Source organism: Mixophyes fleayi, chromosome 9 (genome assembly GCF_038048845.1).
Source record: "Mixophyes fleayi isolate aMixFle1 chromosome 9, aMixFle1.hap1, whole genome shotgun sequence".
In the NCBI taxonomy this organism is placed as follows: domain Eukaryota; kingdom Metazoa; phylum Chordata; class Amphibia; order Anura; family Limnodynastidae; genus Mixophyes; species Mixophyes fleayi.
The window spans coordinates 123405461-123429748 of NC_134410.1; the positions used below are offsets into that span (position 1 = coordinate 123405461).

Genomic DNA, 24288 nt, shown 5'->3' on the forward strand with positions numbered 1-24288 from the left:
CTGCTTTTCTTTTAATAAATGTCCTCCCCAGAGTGTGTGTAATTCATTGCGCCTGTATTGTACTATGTATAGACGAGAGCGCGCTGGTTCAATGTGCTTCTGTGTAACGCAGGCGGCTGTTTGACGGCCTCGGTCAGCTGACGGACGGGGTAGTCGGCCAGGATGACTTCATTCAGAGCCACCAGTATCGCGGTTGGCCCGGCTTCGATTATGTTGGCTGGAAAAATGAAAGTTCGCGCAGCGGATACGTGGAAATAGAGTTCCAGTTTGACAGGCCCAGAAACTTTACATCCATGAAGGTAAATGGATCTCTCTCTTTCTCTGTTTCCCTCTATCTTTCTTTCCCTCTATCGCTCTCGTTCTCTATTTACCCTCTATCTCTCTTTCTCTATTACCCTCTATCGCTCTCGGCCTCTCTATCTATTTCTCTATATCTTTCTAGTTTTCGTAACCCTTGTCTGTCTATTTCTTTCTCTCTCTCTTTTTCTCTCTAGCTTCCTCTATCTCTTTCTTTTTCTCTATTTCCCTCTGTCTCTCTATTAAGACAAACAGGCTTACCTGTACTCATTTACACCCAGATCTTATGCATCTAGCCCCAAATCAGGGGCACACGCAAGATTTGTAGAGGGGCGTTTCCACACCACGCCACCAGTGGGCGTGACCAGCATGTATGGGGGCGTGGCTATAATATTAGACAGTGCTTGGCTGCTCTCCAACTCTTCCTATCCCCACAATATACATGGGCAATGCTGCGTGCACTACTGCTAGGTGCACGCAGCTCTCCCTTTTCAAGCAGAGCCGTGTGAAGCGGGGACAGGGTCCAGACACCTCAATTATACAGTGCCCCAAGCTTGAATGGGGGGTTTCCAGGCACTAGTAACCCCCCCCCCCCCCCCCCTCGGTTTGCCTATGTAAATGAGGAACCAGACATGACCACAGCGTGGGCCTCGGGACTGTGAAAATCAGTTAAATATTGCATGGGAACCACGTGCAATTTTAATGCATTATGAGTTGGATAAGAATGGCGAAATAAAGATGTGAACGTTTCCTAAGTGTAAGATGAGATCTGAGTGTTTCTCGGTTAATTTACCAGGTACATTGTAACAACATGTTCACCAAGGGGGTAAAGATTTTCCAGAGGGCCGAGTGTCTCTTCAAATCCCGCCAGCAGTCTGACTGGGAGCCGGAGTCAGTGGAGATGGTGACGATACTGGACGACAAGAACCCCAGTTGTAGGTTCGTCATTATCCCGCTGCAGCAACGAGTGGGGAGCTTCATCCTCTGCAGGTTCTATTTTGCAGACAATTGGATGATGTTCAGCGAGATCTCCTTCCAGTCAGGTAAGACGGCAACATATTTCGTGAGCTTAACCTGTGATTTTGTTCTGTGACCAGTGTTGGATAGTTAGAATATGTGCTGTTAGTTAGAGCTCAGACGTGCAGAATCTATGTTATTGTCTGTTTTCTACTTCGCCCGCGCTGCCCCCCTCCACTGGAACAAGCTCCCCCCTCCATCAGATCATCCCCTAATCTGTCCAGTTTCAAACGGGCTTTAAAAACCTTTTTCTTAAAGCCTTCCAGTCTCCCACTTAACTTCCTACCTTTTCTTCTGCCTCTTCATTCCCCTTCCCTTATCCTCGGTTCCTCCTTCTCTCCCTCTCACCTCCGTGTCTCTCTGTCTGTCTACCCCACCCCTTAGATTGTACGCTCCTTTGAGCAGGGTCATCTCTCCTCCTGTCTTCACCACTTTCAACTCTGCTCTCCAGCTACCTAGCCCTCCTCCTCGAGGACCCTCTTATCCCCGTCCCCTCTCGCTCGCTCCTCTCCCCTCTGGGGGTTTCCCTGTCATCCGTGCCCTCCCTCTTGGGCTCCGTCGTATGCGGACCTTCCCCTCTCCCCTCCCCCCCACCCCTAGCTGTGCTTTGAGCTCACTGAGTTACTGTGCTTATTGTTTACTGTACTGTGCTGTCTCACCTCGTATTGTAATTTTGTTTGTCCCTGTACGGCGCTACGGACACCTATAAATAAAAATTAATAATAATAAAATTAATAATAATAATACTTGACTGTTAATTCAGGTGAAACCTGCTGGACCTATCTGCTAAAGGTGTTAAAACCCCCACTATATATATGATTTATACAGTAATGGGAATTTCAGCGCATTCAGGTGGATTTTGTTTCACATGATTAGCAAAATTAGGTGTACACTACATACCACTTCTGGGTAGGAGATGTCGTGTACATATAACAAACAACAGACACAATAAATATAATATAACTAAACACATAATACACTTAAGAGGAGTAGAATACAACGAATACACATAATACACCTTAAATAGAAAGGACATCTAACATGTATAAAGCACACCTACAATCAATGAATAATACTTAATGGGCCTCAATTAGAAATTGACACATTTTGCGCTCCGAGCTCATAAAGATTCTGTCGCAAAAAACAAAAAGAGAAAAAAAAAAACTTTACGTGGGATATGTTAAACTCCAAAAAAGCTGTATTTCTGCATCAAGTGGACAAATGTGTGCACTTACATTCCACTATAGTGTAGAGATGCAGGTTGACAGTGTTAGTAGTAAATGCGGAAGTTGCATTACCCTATTCGTACAAAGTATAATGTAATGAAGTATCGGATATATATACATACGGTGCAGAAGGGAAAAAAAGTGTCTTAAAAGTGTTATTAATGAATGTGACACAATTTTCTTGTACAATTAAACAAATGTCAATAAAATCCAAACACACCCTCCGTCGTTTAAAAATCCAATGGGCATCTTCTTTCCGCCAGTAGTCCAAATGTAAATGACAAATAAGTCATCTGAATAGAAGGCTGTGGACATGCCCCCAATCTAGACGCGATGTTAATTAAGTACTAGAATACGGAATCAGGTAATCAGAAGCGGCTAGATAGCGCTGCAGGTGTCATTATTGTCATCGTCATCATCATCATCATCACGTATCTTTACAACAAGCCCCCAGTACCCGCAAAATATGCGTCTCCTAAGATGCATGTTTGGGAATACGTCCAAATCTTATTAGGTCGCATCTCCAGTGGAGCATTGGTACGCTTAATTGAATACTGCACCCAACTAACGCTGTCACGCCTGTCTAGATATAGACGTATTATGGTATGCATGACCAGTTTGGAAATGCGCATATGTATGCGTCAAAAATTGACATATGCCCAAATCTAGATGACACCTGATATAGCTAACATTCAAAATGAAACGTATGGGGGAAGATTCAATGAGAGGCGAGGTCCCGCCGCGGGATGTTCATGGTTAAAACCGAAAAATCAAGTAAAGATTTATGTATCGTAATTGCCGGTACTGTGGGCACTAACGCTACTTTTGGGACGTCGCTCCTGATTGGATCGGCACCATGGACATCCCTATGCTCAGCCCCACCCCCACCCACCCAGCTTACCTATAGCTGAGATTCCTACAACGTGATCCAGCCATCCGGGTGTCCAGGTTTTATGTAACTAGGGAAATAGGGGAGAAGAAGGTTTTTAAAAGACAAGTTGACAACCGTGGGACCATTCACACAAACACCGAGGCAGTCGTGAGACAGTGTGAATAGTACAAATATCCAGTGCTCTATGATAACAGTGAGACTTCAGGGAATGAGTTAGTGAAACATAATGTATATCATGCATCCTTAAATAAATAATATTGCAGTATCATTATTGTTCAGTGCTCTTGTTACGCTCTCCACCCCAGACATGGATATTGCGATGCCCACCAGTGTTACTCTCCACCCTACTACTGCCAGGGTTGCTACCACTGAGACCCCCTTCCTGAACACAACTGAAAGGATATCGGGTAAGTGACACTCACAACTGATTAATTGTGGTCTCCGACTCACAACTGCCTAACAATTACCTCCCAATCACACCTGTCCAATAACTCACAACTGCCTAATAACTCACAACTGCTTAACTATTAACTCCAACTCTCCACTGCCTAACTATGACCTCCAAATCACCACTGCCTAACAATGACCTCCACCTCACAGCTGCCTAACTATGACCTCCAAATCACCACTGCCTAACAATGACCTCCACCTCACAGCTGCCTAACTATGACCTCCAAATCACCACTGCCTAACAATGACCTCCACCTCACAGCTGCCTAACTATGACCTCCACCTCACAGCTGCCTAACTATGACCTCCACCTCACAGCTGCCTAACTATGACCTCCACCTCACAGCTGCCTGTGACCTCCAACTCACCCCTGGCTAACTATGACCTCCAAATCACCACTGCCTAACAATGACCTCCACATCACCACTGCCTAACAATGACCTCCACCTCACAGCTGCCTAACTATGACCTCCACCTCACAGCTGCCTAACTATGACCTCCACCTCACAGCTGCCTATGACCTCCACCTCACAGCTGCCTGTGACCTCCAACTCACCCCTGGCTAACTATGACCTCCAAATCACCACTGCCTAACAATGACCTCCACCTCACAGCTGCCTAACTATGACCTCCACCTCACAGCTGCCTAACTATGACCTCCACCTCACAGCTGCCTAACTATGACCTCCACCTCACAGCTGCCTATGACCTTCACCTCACAGCTGCCTAACTATAACCTCCACCTCACAGCTGCCTAACTATGACCTCCAACTCACCGCTGCCTGTGACCTCCAACTCACCCCTGGCTAACTATGACCTCCAAATCACCACTGCCTAACTATGACCTCCAAATCACCACTGCCTAACTATGACCTCCACCTCACAGCTGCCTAACTATGACCTCCACCTCACAGCTGCCTAACTATGACCTCCAACTCACCGCTGCCTAACTATGACCTCCAACTCACCGCTGCCTTACTATGACCTCCACCTCACAGCTGCCTAACTATGACATCCAACTCACCACTGCCTAACTGTGACCTCCACCTCATCGCTGCCTAACTATGACCTCCACCTCACAGCTGCCTAACTATTACCTCCACCTCACAGCTGCCTAACTATGACCTCCACCTCACAGCTGCCTATGACCTCCAACTCACCGCTGCCTGTGACCTCCAACTCACCACTGGCTAACTATGATCTCCAAATGTTTAACTAAGAACTTCAACAAATGTCCAACTGTAAACTCCAACACACAACTTTATAAGATTACTAGCACTTTGAGTATCCTCTTACATAAGCCTAGGGACCTCACTTCTTCTGCTGTCTCTGTTCCTGCACATAGTGGACAGCATAGGTTCCTAATACACAACATCTGATTTGCTTCTGACAGCTTTAACAGAGCATACAATTGATTGTATGGTAGGAACTCAGTTCTAATGTTGACTGGTATGTACAGGAAAACACAACATATAAAATATAAGGGTGTACAAAGTGTGCATGTGCCACTAGCCTAATTATACACATCAACTCACAAATACCTAACAAGTCCAACTCACTCTGGTTCTGGGGCCTTCTCAAAACCACAACCCTGGAAATATGTCGTTGGCTTCATGCCTAAGTTTGGGGGCACAAGAATGTCTTGCCTACTCATGTATTTATTTATTTATTAAACCGTTATGCTATTATGCTTCTCTTATGCATGTTTAGATTATTTTAGTTTATTAGTCCCAACTATTCCATAGATATGCCAACTATCACCTTTTCTTTAAAAACGCACTACCTTATTTTACCTGTTCTACTTTCTTCCACCAACCAATTACAGATGGTGTTCTCTCTAGAAATCCTTGCGTTCTTTGAAATGCTTCCTAAAATCTCTTAATACTTTACATATGTATCAAAGTTTCTATCATAACTGAATTTCTGAATGGATCGTTATGGAAACATTTTGCTGTGTGAGCGATGGATCAAATTTTTGATCCTTTTCCAAATGGTTTTGGTTTTATGAATGTTATCTTGGAGATAGGGACAAAATAATAATTCCGCTGTACACATTAACACTTCCCAGTGGTCATATTTGCTGAGTATTTCAGATAATAGCAAAAAAAAAAAAAACAAGCAAAGTAGAACTCTGATATTGGACTAATATGAACCACTAAATTTTTCTTACCTTTCTCAATCTAAGTGGCTAACCTTGGACTTCATCAAACCATTCGTTCCTCTCTGATTGTCCATTCTCTTTTCCAGAAACCACTTTCCCATCCACCATCAGCAGACAACTGGACAAGCCAGATGAGCCAAAAACATCCGTTCTGATCGGCTGTCTGGTGGCTATTATTCTCCTGCTCGTCATCATTATAGTTCTGATCCTGTGGAAACAATATATACAAAAGAGACTGGAAAAGGTAAAGTATCAAAAAGCAGCAGCAGTATCAGACATCATCACCCTGGATTCAGAAATGGTGTTAGAAGTGGGATACAGGCAAGAAGAGTAAGGAAAACTAAATCTAAAACACATTCTGCTTATCTAAAAGAGTCAGCTATAACATTCACTAATATATATAAAAGAATCAAGAGCTTCATAGGACTAAATCCATTTGAGATAAGGATTTGATAATGGGAGTGGAGGGTGGATATTTTATCCTTCGTACAGCAGACTTCTTGTCAGTAGTCCCGTTGAAGGACATTGCTTCATTTTAAGAGCACGTCCACACAACCATTCTCTCAAGATGCGCTTCCAACGGGAGAACCACTAGAGAAAATTGCTGTGGAAATATCTTTTGATCTATATTTCACATTATCCAGGGCCGTCTTTCCCATTGGGCACAATGGGCAGGTACCCGGGGGCCCTGCAGCCCAGGTGGGCCCGTCAGAGGCAGCACAAACAAAAAAAACCTGAAAAAAAAGAAGAGGAAAATACTTACCTTGCGGTCAGCTGGCAATCCGGCTCCCTCCCTGGTCTCCTCCTCCATGCGGCGCTCGCAGTGCATGTCGGGCGTGACGTCATCACGCCCGCCCGAAATCCATTGCGGAGCGCAACGGAGGAGGAGACCAGGGAGGGAGCCGGATCGCCAGCTGACCGCAAGGTAAGTATTTTTGTCTTCTTTTTTTTCAGGTTTTTTTTTGTGCTGCCTCTGACGGGCCCCCCTGGGCTGCAGGGCCCATATATATAGTCACTTTTTTTTTTTTTATATATATATAGGGGCACCGGTGCACTGCTTTGCCCGGGGGCCCAAAATGTTGTTAAGAGGGCCCTGACATTACCTATGCCGTCCAGGCGGAGCAGTTCCCTAAGTGGCTTGGAGAAGACCGCAAGAAAATTATCTTGATGCATTTCATAAATATCCATGTGGACAACATAGAGAGGACAAAAACGGCGGTTTCCTAAGGTCACGTTCCTTTTGGATGAGCACTTAGTCCCTTTTTGTAGAAAATTACTGATAACAGAGAACCATAGCATGCACCCAGCTATATAGCAAATGTAAATATAATATGATACATCTCATGTTCCATCAAGGAATGGAGTCTTTAACTGGAGTCTGTAACTTATATAAAGAGCTACTTATATATTTGTTAAAAATTAATTAATACGTTAAATGGATGTCTTGGCATGACTTTAGAACGGACGGAGAAGGATCCGGGCTTAGTTCTCCCACCACTGATCCGGTTAGTTGAGTCTTCATTGCCGTAGTATCGTTGGTCCCCCTCTATACACTTTTATTGTTATGTACCTAAAACAATGTTTAGTGGCTAGCTATTTACTGTTATGTCTGCTCCCCACTATGTACCCCCTCTTTTTTAACCCCTCTTTTTCTGTACCCCCTGACCCCATACTTATAAACCTCCAACAAAAACTATTGATGTAAAAAAATAAATTAATAAATAAATGTTTATTAATAAAAGAAAAATGTAAGCAATAGACGTAAATGATTAAAATGACTGCACAGACAATTAGGCCTTTCAGCCATCAATACATCAGTCCTATTTTGTATCTACTGCTGGCTTGAATGTAAAAACTTTTATGTGTCAGAGGGTACCGTCAGAATCAGATCTTTAGAGAGTTTAGAAAATTAATAATCTGCGCAAAAGATAGGTTCATACATTCGTTCCTGTAAGAAATACAATCTGCTATCACCATTCTCTCAAGAGCTACCAACAGGTTGAGATTTCAGGAGTTCTTTAACCATGCACAGATGAGTTCATCTATTTTACTGGGTCAGTAATTCTCTCACCTGTTTCTACGGAGAGAAATCGTGAAAACTTGACCTGTTGATAGCTCTTGAGGATTGGGTTTGAGACCCTCTGATCTGGAGGTTGCCTAACCCAAAACCTGAATCAGTATTCTGGTCTGGACAGATCCAACATACAATGCATAAAATGTTATTATTTAGACAAACTTTGTTCACTGTGAGGAGCACTGCTTAATGATTTAGGGCCTAATTTAGACTCAAATTTGCACCTGTACAAACCACGTTGCATACAAAGGGGGCAAATGCTTTTTTTTTGCATGCATGCAGGGGAAATAGTGGCTGCTTTTGCATATAGCGCGCAAATTCTAAGCAGCTTTATTTTCATGTTATGATACATGCCCCCTGCAAACTCTAAAACTGCCCGCACCTTTTAAGGTCACTCCACCTGAAAACCAAAATGGTTTTGCTCTTTCCGTGCCTGATTCATCAAGGCACGTATTCTCAGCGCAACGCGCGTTTGTTTTAAAACACACGTAAATCGGCTCTGCGTACTCTCGAATTCCTCAAGGCGCGGATCTAAAGATACGTGCGCTGTTGTATTTGGGTTTAGGTCTGCTCTTCTCTACCACGCAAAACACTGCACGATACGTCCAATATCTATGTGGATTATAAATTTCCCAAAAAACGCAGAGAAATATATATATATAATATTAATGTCACCAGTTAATAATGAAATACATGTATTAGGATGTACTTAATGTCTACTGAACATAAAATAAATTTTTACAGTTGCTCCTGAATACAAACACATGTTATAGCATGCACACAAGATTGTCGTCACTACTGATCAGGACTTAGACTAGCCCTGTAGCTGGAGCAAGAGATACGTCAGAAAACAAGTAACTTTGAGATGCCCAGAATGTGATTCGGACGTGGCTGCATGCGCTTGAGTTTGACACGCCGCTACTGTACATTGACTGCGGTAAAACGCCTCTTGCCTGCTCCGTTCACTCCCCGAAATCATAGCCTGTAGTAAGTGTCCTTTCTGTTCGAAAATGAAGCGGACAGTGCTGCGTTTACTGGTGTTTGAGCCGGATCCAGACATGCTCAAAGTGATTTTGGGTACGATACGCTCAAAATCACCCGACACGTGCCTCTAAATTAGCCCCTTAATGGGCAGCAGCGTTATGGGGAAAACTATGTCATTTTTTCGGATGAGTCATGTAACTGTATAAAGAAAAATCTCAGTTCTGCACAAACACAGACAACAATCGGATAAGTGAGAGAGGATTGAGAATTTAGCATGTGGTCATGTGACCTGAATGAATGGAAACTAACAGAGCGTGTACTGACAAACCAGAGCCCCCCTAGGGTAGCAGACATGTAAAGTAGGGACTGTCTGGTCTGTCATCTTTTATAATTTGACTAGAAGCACTTAAAAACCATCTCTTGAGTATACAAAGAATTCCCCTTTAAATTCTGATAGTTATATGTGGAAAATGTATGAGGACCGTTATTACTATGCATTATGGTTATACCACGCTTTAAGGTAGAGTCAGTAGCAACTAATGTAGATATAAATCAGGCGTCTGGTTATTATTTGTCAAATTTCCCAGATGAGGGTAATCTATTGTGTCACACTATGTCATTGATATTCTGTTCTTCTCCCACTAAAGACTATGGGGTATATTTACTAAACTGCGGGTTTGAAAAAGTGGAGATGTTGCCTATAGCAACCAATCAGATTCTAGCTGTCATTTATTTAGTACATTCTACAAAATGACAGCTGGAATCTGATTGGTTGCTATAGGCAACATCTCCACTTTTTCAAACCCGCAGTTTAGTAAATCTAGCCCTATGTCCTCCTTTAGGAAGTATAAAACAAATTTTTAGAAACTGGTTTGGTGGATGGATATATTTCTTTGTATGAAGGTGAAATGTCCTATTTGGGCTACAGGGTAGCCCCTCCTGAGGGATTAATGCAGTCTCTAATGTATTTCCACTCTGCAGGCCCCACGACGGATCCTGGAAGAAGACGCAACGGTCCGCCTGTCGTTCTACAGCTACACCATCGGCAATAACAATCAGACTCAAGTCCACCAGTCCAACCCCACCTACGAGAGGATCTTCCCCCTCGATTTTGACTACCAACAGCCGACCAAACCTCTGCGGAAACTTCCTGAGCTATCCCAGAGTGCCGAGGATTCAGGTGAGGGATGCACATTATCTGTGATTCCGCCGTTCCAGCCCCCTAGCGAACAATCTGAGCCAGGGGGGGCGCCCAGAATGTAAAAGCCCCAGCACTGCTTGGGTAGTAGATATTGGAGACCTTCAATTCCTGAATTCTTGTGCGAGGGTTATGTAGTGAAGTCATTGCATGATGCCCCCGATTTAGAAAGTCTTCTAAACAGACCGTGCTGGTGGTTTCAAAGGAAGGGAAAGTACCAAACAGCACCAGAAAACTCCCTGCCCTACGGTGATGAGCTTCAGTCAGACAGAAACAGTCTATCTATAGGTGAGAATCTTTCTCAGTCATGGCCCAGTCGTGTCATATTCTATATACCCAACGGGTAAAGCATTGACTGTGTAGGGCTCCCGTATAAATATGCCAGAGATAAAAATGTTAAAATTAACCTTCGTTACTGGATTCAATCTAATGTAATTATCTTAACCATGGATCTGACGTTTATTTGCAGCCTGCAGTGGAGACTACGCCGAGCCGGACCTGACCAAGTCCACCCCACACCAAGGGTTCCAGAACAGCGTCCCGCACTACGCAGAGACCGACATCGTGAATCTTCAGGGCGCCACTGGGAACAACATGTACGCCGTGCCTGCGCTCACCGTGGACTCGCTCACCAAGAAGGACATCAGCGTCGGAGAGTTCCCGCGCAACCAGTTACGGCTGAAGGAGAAACTCGGGGAGGGACAATTTGGGGAGGTACGCAATACAGACCAACATTTAGATGACTTTATCTAGCACGTAGCACTTAGGGCTGTTCTCCGTCACGCACAGGCAATAGCAGCCGACCAGGTGCCTCGCACCACCATCGCTACGCGTTTCAAGGAATACGGTAAATCCTTTTGCTCGTTGATTGTATTTTAGCTCATGTACGATTGATGTTTTATATATTGTAACATTTAATCAATGACAAATGTATGTAATCCGGTGGTTTTATATAAGGGGCTGTACCTCCCACCAGCTGATTTCTGGAGTCCCATTAGACCAATGTAGAAGGGTTACAGGTTTCAGCGAAACGCGTAGCTGATTAACTAGCAGTGATACTCCCATATAAACATTGCACTTCCAAACAAAATACATTATGGAGGAGCAATCGTTAAAATCACACACAACTTTTTTCGGCAGCTGTAGCTAAAGGCCAAGGAGGGGTGTAAGCCATTGGTCTGTGCTGTCACTTCCCCCTTCCCATAATCTGCCAGAGCCCGTTCACCACTACCATAGCCACCAATATTGGGCCCCCAAGGAAAGCTCAGGCCCAGGTATGTTGCACCCTCTCCACCCCCATGCTCTTAGTGCCCTTGTTTTTAGTATTTGGTCCAGGAAGTTCTAATTGTTTCTTTTGCAAAAACTACAAGGGAGATTTGAAGTCTTTTGTTTCTGCTTTCCAAAGTAGAGTGTAACCTGATTTCTGAGTTTGAGCCAGTCAGTCACAAGGCTCCTTGGTTGGATGGCAGAAAGTGAAGGTGTGTGGTTTAATGCTATGAGCATGCCTGCTGAGAAGAGAGACATTCAAACACATATCTGCTCACTATATCATATGTCATGTGGCTGTGGTTGCCATGGTTACCACATGGCACTTTGAAATCAATCATTAATAGCAGCTTGACTCAAAATACTAAGGAAAATACTCCTTGTGTCTTTTTACATGTAATCGCAATGATTTATATTAATAAAACTTGAACCATTTTTACAGGGGATTGCAACTTTAAAGGGTGAAATAATTACAAAACATAATTCTTTCATATATTACATAGACTTAATTGTTAATCATTTAATAAGAAAAAGCATTTTTTTTAACATTAATCGTTTTGTTTCTACTGAGATGTTAATCTAGCCTGCGGGTGTCACTGTTGCAATTACTGTCTATGCAAACAGCCAGAGCTCTCCATGGGCACTATGTCAAACCACTGTACACAATAACATAAAAGTATTTGTTGGTAACGTGTGACATGTGATTAAGGGGTATATTTAAGGACGTAAAGCTTTTTGCCGGAGATAGAGCTTCGCCCTCTACATTACTGGCGGAAGTAAGATTTGATCAGCTGCCTTGGCGAAATTTTATCTATAAATTGCGGCGATAACAGATTTATGGGGCCGATATCGCCGCTTATTGCAGCATTCTTCTGTTACTGCCATCTCAGGGTGATATTTTATTGATAGTTTGCAGGATATAAGTTTTCCGTTCTTTATTCCTACCACTGCCTTTTGATAAATGGAGCCCATAATGTTTAATAGGACCAGTGTTTAATTGATCTCAAGAAACATGTGGTGATTCTGAACAGGAAATGTTGATTTCCTGAAGAGAACACCGGCAGCTTTTATTTCCTTTGGTTTAATCGCATGAGATTTAATCTCGCAACTCAATATCTCAAGTTTAGATCTAGCTTTATTCTTGCTGTGTGTTGTGCGGAGGGTGCTTTCAAAGACTTCCAGGCACTCAGAAAGTTCATTGAACCCTTTGTGGGGAACGCTCACTCTGTCTAAACGGACTCTCACTGTGAACACAGAGGCAGTCTTTGGACATGCTGTAGCAGTCCAGGAGACCACAGCAGTCCAAGAGACCATCAAGTCCAAAAGACCATTGCTGTTCAAGAGACTATTGCAGTCCAAGAGACCATCACAGTCCATGAGACCATCAAGGTCTATGAGACCATAGCAGTCCATGAGACTATCACAGTCCAATAGACCATCGCAGTCCATGAGACCATCACAGTCCAATAGATCATCGCAGTCCATGAGACCATCGCAGTCCATGAGACCATCACAGTCCATGAGACCATCACAGTCCAAGAGACCATCACAGTCCAAGAGACCATCACAGTCCAATAGACCGTCACAATCCAAGAGACCATCACAGTCCATGAGACCATCGCAGTCCATGAGACCATCACAGTCCATGAGACCATCACAGTCCAATAGACCGTCACAATCCAAGAGACCATCACAGTCCATGAGACCATCGCAGTCCATGAGACCATCACAGTCCGAGACCATAGCAGTCCAATAGACCGTCACAATCCAAGAGACCATCACAGTCCATGAGACCATCACAGTCCAAGAGACCATCACAGTCCAAGAGACAATCGCAGTCCAAAAGACCATCACAGTCCATGAGACCATCGCAGTCCAAGAGACCATCACAGTCCATAAGTCAATCACAGCCCAAAACACAACCCCGTGTTCACAGTGAGTGTCTGTGCATACAAAGTGAGTGTCTCGCTAATAAGGATTGACGGCACACTTAATACAACACCCCCAAGATGCCTTATCAGTGGTTTAATGGTGCCCTTGTGTAAGAGAACATTTCTGTGTCTCTTAATAGTGTAATTACTGATGGTGTATTAACGGTCTTCACCTGACTATTGTGGTCATCAGCCAAATATATATTCACATTTAATACATACAAAATAAATAGCAATAACAGTTGGTTGCCATATTTATAACAAATGAGTTGTTTTTCTTCCATTAACTTTATTAATTATAGCCTGATATTTACCTTTCCAATGTCCTCATTCCTATCCCAGGTTCACCTGTGCGAGGTGGAGGGGCTAGATGACTTCCTGGAAGTGCCCACCAGGGGGTGCAGTAGCCAGCCAGTCCTGGTGGCGGTGAAGATGCTGCGGTCTAACGTCACCAAAACCGCCAGGTACATCATCAAGAGTAATGAGCGGTGCCTCGTGCCTCTGTTAAAGAGCAAGTGAGCCCGATACTAGACATTAAGGGTTAATTTTAACCAAAACAACATCTAGAGCTACACACAAGTGTGTGTCCAACTCTACTGCCCGGCCAGTTTAAACTTGCCGCCATCTTTTTACACAAACCTTTGTGCTATGACGGAAATTTAGAGGCTCTTGTGTAAAACAAGAACAAAGCTGATTTTGGGCCACGTCTTGGCCCAAAATCTTGCACTTTGTAAAAGACCTTCTAAAGACTGCTGTAAACTAGTGACTATCAGTAGTGCAGTTGACCAAATCCCTAGTGTAGATAAGCTTCTTATTATTCTCTCTCTTTCCCGCTCCCAGAAATGACTTTTTGAAAGAAATCAAGATCATCTCCAGACTCAAGCATCCGAATATCATCCGCTTGCTGGGTGTCTGCCTGCAGGACGATCCCCTCTGTATGATAACCGAATACATGGAAAATGGAGACCTCAACCAGTTCCTTTCCCAGAGAGAGATCCGCAGCCAGTTCACCACGGCCAACAACATCCCGTCCGTCAGGTGAGTAGCTTGTTCCATGAGAAGTCCTGATATTCGCATTTCATCGTTCCTCCCTTATGGTTTAGACATTTCATAAATACACTACATCCTGCTGCAAATGTATGTTTGTTGACTTTCTGGCTGGAAATGAGACGTAGTTGGATGACTTGATGGAGTTGGGTTTCAATCTACTGGTTGGGCCACCATCGAGCACTTGTGTTGTCTGTAGGTTGACATCTTCTTCCATCTTCTCACTCACGTCTGGTATCGATATAAGGACTTCTTCTCTGTTATCTCTTCACACAGCCTCCACAATCTCTTATACATGAGCACACAGATTGCTTCGGGGATGAAGTACCTGGCCTCGTTGAACTTTGTCCACAGAGACCTGGCGACACGAAACTGCCTGATGGGGAACAGCCACACTATTAAGATAGCGGATTTTGGCATGAGTCGGAATTTATACAGTGGAGATTATTACCGCATCCAAGGCCGAGCGGTGTTGCCCATTCGCTGGATGGCCTGGGAGAGCATACTACTAGTGAGTTACTGAGAAAGGTTTCTGAGCGGTCTACAATCATGACCTTTATGCAACACGTCGATGTCTTCTCTATACTAAACCCAACTCTGCTTTGTATCTACAGGGAAAGTTCACCACTTCCAGTGACGTCTGGGCGTTCGGGGTCACCTTATGGGAGATGTTCACTCTGTGTAAAGAGCAGCCATACAGCGTTCTATCAGATGAGCAGGTCATCGAGAACACGGGGGAGTTCTTCAGGGACCAAGGACGGCAGGTAAGGACGTCACATCGCTCAATAGACTTGACGTGATGTTCATTGAAGGACTGTAGATTAATGTTTCTTTCACACCAAACGCAAGTCTCCACTTTTAAATTATAAAAAGGTCAACATCACAAAATACAACGTTCCACCACAAATAGCTATTTTAAGGAAGAGAAGATTTCCCCAGCAACCAGGGTCAAGTAATTAAAGTACAAAGCTGTTACAGCGACCTAGAGGTAGCTGTAACTCAAAAAGCAAACGAACCAAGTGCGGCGTAATAGAGAAAAGCTTTAAAATGCAAAGATGTGGGGGTCAGATGTTTAAGACAAGTGGACTTCTCCTTTGTATTTAAAAAGGGTTGTCCTACTCCTATCGCTCTCCTTAGTTTAATCTCCCCACGTGACACATCTTTCTCAGGGCTGTTACTATCGATCCATTCGTACCTCTTCAATATAGCTCTACTGAGGAGAAATACATGGTTCGGTACAGCAGCATTGGGTCACAAGTTTACGGGTGGGGGTCCCTCAATTGGCCACAAGGGGCATTTAATATTTCAGATTTGTTCACAAATGTGACCTGACATTATGTCTATGGCCCAAAGTTTGCTAGATCTTTAATATGAAACAGAAGAACGTCATGTGCCTCAATTATAGGTGGGCGTAAATCCAGCTAGAAGGTGTAATTTTACACCTTGGCCAAACCATGTTGCACTGTGGGTAGGAAAAATTTGAAATGCGTCAACAGATTTATGGTGGATTCAATTGGACGTGATGCCCGGCTGCGGGTATTACCGCCACTCATTATCCTAGGCACTCCGCGGCACATCGCTTCCAATTAAATCCCCCCCTTAGAGATGGGATGGATCGCACTAAGTGACCTTAGAAGAAAAGTGGGCAGGGCAGGGATGGAACACCTACATACCCTATGGTCTATATCCTGTATTTTTTGTTTATGTCTCCCACATGGCAGATCTATCTCACTCAGACGCCTCTGTGTCCAAGTCCCATATTTGACCTGATGATGAAATGTTGGAGCCGGGACATAAGCGACCGACCGTCGTTTGAGACGACCCACCAATTCCTGATAGAGCAACTGGATTCCATTGTGTAATCTGTAACGGAACTCTTAGAACACTTTAGAACCTGAAGCGGCAGCTTCTTGCTGTACCCAACTCATCTGGAGCTATACTGGACAGTGGCTTTAGTTTTCTAGATGTAGACGTAGAAGGACCAAGAGACAATGTTCTCCTGTGGTGCTGGTAGACTTTCCACCCCCCCCCCCCCCCCCTGGGAATCCCACCGGACATCTCGGCCTGTTCAAGGGCTCCAGCCCCTGCGGTTGACACAACTGACCCCGGGGGGTGAAGACGCAAGGTTTGCACCTCCCTAGAAGGGGAGAAAACCCGCTGGGATCGAGGACTGGAAAATAAGATGTGAGAAGTAGGACAATCTCCCACTAAATAAAAAAAAGTACCACTATATTCTATGTGTATATATACGTGTACTGGCCATGTGTGTGTTCATGTCTCACGTTGTGATCATATTGCCATTATACAGATCCAAAACGATTGGAAAATATTTATTTAGACCTACCACCTTAAGGCAGAACTGTTTGTATATAGAATAATAATCTGGGACGGATCATGTGTGATAGAATACTACTAAGGACATCTAGCCAGTGAGTATAGGCACCTTCCTCGAATGCCAACATCCAGAGGCCACTTATATCCATACAGGAATAGAGGTCAATCAGTAAAAATAAATATAGATATTAAATGAACAGAAAAAAAAAACCTTTAAAGGCACTCTATTCCCACTCTTCATTGTCCCTTTATATTTTTTTTGTAATGTAAATAAGATGATATGAATGTATAAAAATATTCACACGACAGGAGTACATCTAACTCCTATAAAGGTGTTACTGAGATTGGCAGCCTGTACCATTCACTTGACTGCCATTGTTCTTGCCTCTGTCTCGCAATCCCCAAAACCCTCCTGTCAATCTTATCAATGTTATTATTATTTGTAAAAGGGATAATGTAACACCATATCTACTGTATTATAATATTTCCCGTATACTAGGCAAAAAAAATAATTAAGGGGATATTTTTGGGGGGGAAGTCAGTCGGAGAGCCTTAAAATCTGACTTCAGCATGCCACTGTTGTCCCGAAAGACTAAATTTTGCTGTAGTTGTACAGATGTGGTAATTAATACTATGACTGGTGGACTGTAAAGCTTACATTTTTAATCTGGTGCAAACAGCTCACACGTGGTTAAATTGATAGCGACCAATCAGATATTAGCTTTCATTAGTCTAACCTGCACTAGACTGACACCTGACAAAGCCGGTTTCTGATTGGTTCGCTGTATGCCATAGCATAGCTGTGCTCTCTGTACCTTGTAGATAAACTACACTTAAAAGAATTATTATTAAATGAATTATTTTTATTTTGTTATGTCTTTTCTTAGTTTTCTAGACAATATGCGGAAATCGAGCGTTTTGTACAGCAGACAGATGAGAGATACGGTTAGTTTTCTTTTCAAAGTGACCTTTTTATAAACTGTAGATCTATAGTTATTAAGCGACATTGTAGGACGGAACAGCTGGATAGCAATAAGCGCTACACATAATTCTGTAAAAGAAGAGAAGTTATATTTTAAACCCTTTTTTTCTACAAGACAGATCAAAAACGCAAAATACATTATTTTGGGGGTGTTTTTTATCGTATGGCAATTTTACTTACTAAATATTCACATTCCTTCACTCCACTAGAATTTATTAAAGGGATAGTTGTATAGCAAATATGGGACCCCTGTTATATAAAACTGATAGCCAGCTCGTGCCAAATGGTGTTATTTTTTTTTCCTGCAATAAACTGTTCATAACTCTTAAATAGAGCTCTGAAGAAGCGCTAGAGACCGACTGAGTCGTTGCGGCTCTCAGCTTCAGGTAACATTTGGGGTTCCCAAGTTTTTTCCTATTTCATTATACAGGGGGAGGAAATCTATTTGATTAAAAAGGGTGTTGTCCAAAGTGGACGACGTCTTTAAGTAATTAGAATATAACCCTGCTTTATCCGCAGACAGAAGTCTACTGAATAACGGGTGTAGTTACATTAAAAACAAATTGGGGTGTGGCTAGTTCGATGAGAGCACGTAGCCTGGCGAATCCTCGGCACGGTCAATGTTCGCGGTATTATTTATTTAGGCATTTTGGAAGGGAGGCCGGAGTCATTCTCGGCTTAGGACGATGTTTGCGATGCGTTATTGACTGGTACAGCATGACCTCTTCAGTCCCGCAGCTGCTTTCAAAGTTCTTTACCAACTTCAGATAATTTATTGGCTTGCAAAATCACTCCCGCAACTTTAGTTAAGGCTCAGTAGAATAATCAGTATACAGATCGTGGTAAATTACAGCCTGTTGTCCAGGCAAATGAGGGAGGCAAGAGCAGATTGTTTTAGGGGCTAACTGCACAGTGTACAAGGCACCAAGTAATAAATAAAGTTCCAATTTTTCCTTGGGTCACTTTTTTTGCTGTATGGTGTACACATCTGCAGGTGACTCTTAATCCATTTGTGCCCATGGGTGCACAAATGGCTTAACAGTCAAATATTAGCTCAACTGTCCGACCAGACTTGAAAAAATTAAAAAATTGAGTCATTAAGGAAAGCAAGGCAAAAAAAGGAGTAAATGTTCTCCGGGACAAACCATATCACAATACAAGGGGTGCAAACTAGTTTATTAGTTTGCACATACGTTTAATACTGGCTTTTTTGTCATGTAGCACAAAAAATACTTGATAGCTTTATTATTACACTGAAATTTAAAATTGATCTAGGACATGCCCTACCCCAACTATAAATCTGTCCCCACATTTCAAATGTACCTCCCCCTCCAATGCAACATGGGTTTGCCCAGGTGCAAAGTTACTCCTTTTTTTATGCATTGCTCTCCTTAATGACTCAGGCCCAGACTCTGCAACTTATAGTACATGAAGGGGACACCTCCAAGGAGGCTCGGTCAGTTCGCCTTCACATCCATTATATTGGTTATATATAAGCCTAATAATGCTAGTCCGTGTGCATGGTAAATTACCCAAAATGTGTGATCACACCCGTGGCCCAGTGGTATCTGTGTAATGGCACGTGGCAATATGCATCCAACCTCTATGTAATGTGCATAGATCTACCTGTATTTCTCTTAACTTTCCATTGGGAGACACCGAGGGTTGGATGTTGTCCCCAAAATGCTGTCTGTGACTTCATAGTCTGCCTGACCCCATCGTTAATTGATGGAACTGATTTACTATTTTGTGTCATTGTATACAGCCCACGTGTATTGTATGCTATACATGTCCCAGGTCACAGTCGTAACACACACACATTAATATATATATATACATACAGCCACTCACAGGGGTAAACCTTATCTCCTCTTAATAAATTTTATATGTAAATGTATCTACTCCATCTAGGACAGGGTGGGGCTGACGGGACAACAGAGAATTATACCACCAGGCTCCATGAAATCAATGGAGTAATGAGGACCAGGAGAGGGTCTTAAAATCAAATTACAGGATAGCTCCACCCAAACCTCAAAATTTTGGTTGAGTTCCTTATGGTGAAACTTAATCCAGTATGGTACCTACGTGAGGTCAGCCGATCCACCCAATCCGATGGGTCCATGATGTCTACCATGATCCTACGGAGCTCTTTTTGCCCCTGCCGGCAGAAAATGACAAAGACCGGACCGCTGCAGACCTCTGTGTCCCTCCTGACCCCTGATGTGGCGGGCTTTTATCATACAGGGACCGAGTTACCCAACTGCCGGTAGAAGCGAGAAGAACATGGCAGGACAGTGGCAGACGTCAAGGAACCGGTTGGAACTTGGAACTCCGCACTCCAGGAGAGTAAAGTATCGGATTAATGTCTAACTAGACTGAGCTCCATCCAAAAATTGGATCTTCACGTTTGGGTGGAATTAGCCTTCATCAGGCTGATTAGTATAGTAACTTGAAGGAATAAAAGATATATGAGGCAGGAGAAGATTTGAATATTGATACTTTGATCTAGAACCAGCAATACTCAGCGGTGTAATTAGTAAACGAGAGGACAAGTGAACAGAGAGAGGTGGGTTCTAGGTCAGCTCATATACACTAACCTTATAAACCAGGGTCGGCCTCCGGGAGAGATGGTCTCAGACACAATGGGGCTTATTTATAGTTGGACGTATGACAATTTCTTTGTCTTGCAGAAGTTTCGCATTTCCAAACTGCGCATGAGCTCAATAAACTGCGTACGTATCCGGATTATCTTTGACCTGTGTCCCTTACGTTCAGAGAGGCAAAGCGTGGGTAGGTGAGATTAAACCAAATACAGTAAGGGCATGTTCACGCCATTTCCACTTAACGGCATGTAGATATGACCTCAGATAAACCTTTTATTGGGCGTATTTCTTGCGGGTACCGGAACGTTGCTGCAGTGATGATGATGAGCAGCCTCTTATTCCGCATTGTCCACTGCAGTTGACATAAATCACTAGCGCTGTGTCTATATTATATCCGTGTGGTCGTCTGTTCATATTACTTCATTGACATTTCCACTTGGTAAGAAGATTCCCATTTGATTTTTAAAGTGGAAGACAACAGAGGTGGAGGTGTTTGCAACATTTGCATTCACTAATAACCATCAAGATACTATTCCCTCGTGTGTCTATGACACTTCATTATATTATTATATTGTGTACAAATAGGGTAATTTAGCATTTACTACTAACACTGTCATGCCACCTCTCTACACTTGTACGGCTGACGCATGTCTGATGCAGAAACTACTGTTTATGATCTCTACACATCTTGAGATGCGTCCGAAAGTTCTATATTTGTGCTTCGCTCTCTGCGTACGTTCGCCGCGCAAATACGTCCAACTCTAGATAGGCCCTAGTGGCAGAGAGTTCATAGAACCACCGGGGGATGATTCCTAACATCAGAGAGATTTAGTAAGTGACAGTTGCACTTTCAGTTGGGTCTCATTTTCATGAGATAATTCTGCTCTTTGTGCAGAATTTTTATGGTCCAGAAGTAAGTTACTTCCCTTGGGTGATCCTGAGATGACGGCATACAACCACCTGAATTAGACTAGATTAGGTGAGGCTAATACGCTGTTCTTATATGGTCCTCAATTCATTTTCTACTTCTATTGGAAGCGGTGTTTACAATAGTTGAAAGCCTACTTGCCGTCCGCGTGCAGGGGGTGGTCCGGGCGACGGGATTTGGGGGAGGCGTAACGCTGTGAATCACATCATCACGCAGAGCCACAATGACGCGTTTCGCTGCAGAGTCCGTCCACCTCACTAGGGAAGTGGGCAGGATTCGGTGGGGGGGGGGTTATTCCAGGAGTCCGGGGGTGATGCCCCACAATTCGGGAGTCTCCCGGACGTGACGGGAGGGTAGACAAGTATGGCTGATAGCATCACACAATCCGCAAACACACTTTTGCGCAGCGCGTAGATTATTCTGCATTCCAAGGCACATATCTAGATGGTGCAAGCGTCTCCAAAGACAGCAAAGTATATCTTGGTGCAAAGCGCTTATCCATTGTGCTCTGTAACTTAGATCCACTGAGAGTTGTCGGTGGCTACATGGCTACATAGCCAAAATATCTTGTTGTCACCTAGCCACGCAAACACAAAGGGCTAGATTTACTAAGCTGCGGGTTTGAAAAAGTGGGGATGTTGCCTATAGCAACCAATCAGATTCTAGCTTTCATTTATTTAGTACCTTCTACAAAATGATAGCTAGAATCTGATTGGTTGCTATAGGCAACATCCCCACTTTTTCAAACCCGCAGCTTAGTAAATCTAGCCCAAAGCCTTACATCTCCCCGGGTTACACCTTGCGTGTCTTCTCACTTTTAATTGTTGATTTAAATGCCTTTTTTTTTCTCTCCCACACTGGATATTTCTTGTTATTGTTTTACACATGAATGTTATAAGGTCATTTGAATGATAAAAAAAAAAGGTGATGTTATGACCTGTAAAAGTGGTGGGTGGGAGGGCAGGGTCTGTGTATCTGTTAATACTGTACTACTGTCACTCTGTAGATAAGGAATATGTATTTACCTGTAGCCAGACTGGACTGAAGTGCAATGAAATCTGTATTGCCAAATAAAATGAAACCTGATCTGTGGATATTCTGGTGTGGATCTGTTTCTTTCTCATCTAACCATTCTCCACGTTGTGATAGATCTATAGAAATTCAGCAGAATTTTATCTACAACTCAATGGCGAAAATAATATGTTCCACCTACATTTTCTAAAGCAGTGAGCCACACAAGGCAGTATCTCGTCCAACTCCATTGTTTCATCAATTGTCGTCTTCCTCTCTGCGGCCTACACTCACTCCTCCTAAATTGGGAATACTAAACTAAAAGATGCGTCCATACAAGGAGGCCAGAAGATTAGTGGGACTGATAATAAACTAATGAAGATTTCCTACTCGCTCACCGGGTATTTTACCAGATTGCCAAACGTCTGTGACCTATCAAGATCAGGCATTTGCCACAGATATATTTATTCCACTTGATTACAAGTTATAATATAAATATTTTAAAGGTAAGGTTAACTTTGGTAGGCTTTATATTTAGCAGTTCATATTGTACATATAATTCATATCCTATGTATGATTGTTTATTAGATACACTCTCCAATAGAGTGTATCTAGCACTTACCTGTACTGCAGCATCTCAGAGGTGTCAGACGTATGAGGGAGATTCAATTCGGCGCGAGGTGTCTCCGGAAAGTCCGCATAGACAACTCGTGCCAATGCTATGGCTGGAATCTCTGCTCATATTTTCTCGCAACCCAAAGAGGTTGGAAGAGAAATCTGCGGACATTCCTACTGTAAATGTCGACAATGTGCGCGGCGCAATGTCCGCGCGCTACATCATCCGCAATTAAATCTCCCCCATGGTGTCTTCTGTCTCTAGATGGCTCCCAAAATCGCATTGCACGCCTGGGATGGATCTAAGTATAAGAAAATGCTATTCACGCTACTCAAACCTGATGACGTTGGGTCTTTAATGCGCCGGTAGTGATGGCTGTTGGTAGATTACATACGCCGATCGGCAGATCTCTAAAGGGGTTATGGTGCCCGGTAACAGAGGAACTATTTAGTTTTGGGCAGTGGTGGAAGTGGACAGGAGCTCCAGAAATAGCTGGAAATACATGGAGCGCACTCTTATTAAATTCAACACTGAAACCCGTCCGGTGTGGGTGGCAGCGCCTAGCTACACCGCCTGAGACGTGACGCTTAGAATGTTGGAGAACAGCAGTGTGTTACTCCCGTTATTCACCAGATCATCCCATAGGCAAATGGAGGAAGGGGGTGGGGGGGCTCCCAGTGCCTGGTATTAAAGTAATTTTATCGTTTTCAAATAAGCATTGCATAAGCGATTGTATTGTGTTTCCGAAGCACAAAGTAATTTATTTTTAGCAGATGTAAAATTTAACAATTCAATACATGATTATAATACAGTACAGCCAATAATAAAAGATAAATACATTACCGCGCTCGCTGCGCTCCCACTGGCACCTGCGAACAGTATTTCACTCCAGAATACTGTGGTCAGAGTAGACTAAGGTGTGCCGGTGAGAGCTGTTATTATATACACTCAGTGTTACAATGAGAACAATGGAGATGGTGTGGTTTGCTTCTATTGGTCCAGGTATCAGGAAGGTCCAGAGTGCTGCAGGTCATAGGCCAGTTCAAACCAAAATATCCAAAGGTGGGGGTCATCTCTCCAGGGGTTGTGCTCTGACTTTTCACGTCAAAGCTCCAGTTTCAACTAGTCTATTAGCATTTTATAGTCAGTATCACTTTAAGTATTTATTCCCTAACATCACTAACTAGAGTATGCAATGTGCGATCTCTTCGGCAAATGAACCGGACAACTGCTGATGAATAGGGGATTAATATGATACCAGACATTCCTAT

The 24288-nt window shown here is 43.3% G+C and overlaps 1 protein-coding gene across 2 annotated transcripts in view; it reads left to right on the plus strand.

Annotated features, from left to right (window-relative positions):
- LOC142101201 (discoidin domain-containing receptor 2-like) overlaps window positions 1–17743 on the plus strand; it is a 129169-nt gene extending 111426 nt beyond the window's left edge. For both annotated transcript variants that reach the window (XM_075185475.1, XM_075185476.1), the window contains 11 exons: window positions 113–299; window positions 1094–1340; window positions 3738–3839; window positions 6130–6287; window positions 10083–10281; window positions 10769–11013; window positions 13839–13960; window positions 14337–14534; window positions 14820–15054; window positions 15158–15307; window positions 16265–17743. In XM_075185475.1, the coding sequence (XP_075041576.1) occupies window positions 113–299; window positions 1094–1340; window positions 3738–3839; window positions 6130–6287; window positions 10083–10281; window positions 10769–11013; window positions 13839–13960; window positions 14337–14534; window positions 14820–15054; window positions 15158–15307; window positions 16265–16405 (1984 nt within the window). In that variant the 3' untranslated portion in view covers window positions 16406–17743. The remainder of the gene's footprint in view (window positions 1–112; window positions 300–1093; window positions 1341–3737; window positions 3840–6129; window positions 6288–10082; window positions 10282–10768; window positions 11014–13838; window positions 13961–14336; window positions 14535–14819; window positions 15055–15157; window positions 15308–16264) is intronic.
- Window positions 17744–24288: the final 6545 nt, after the last annotated feature.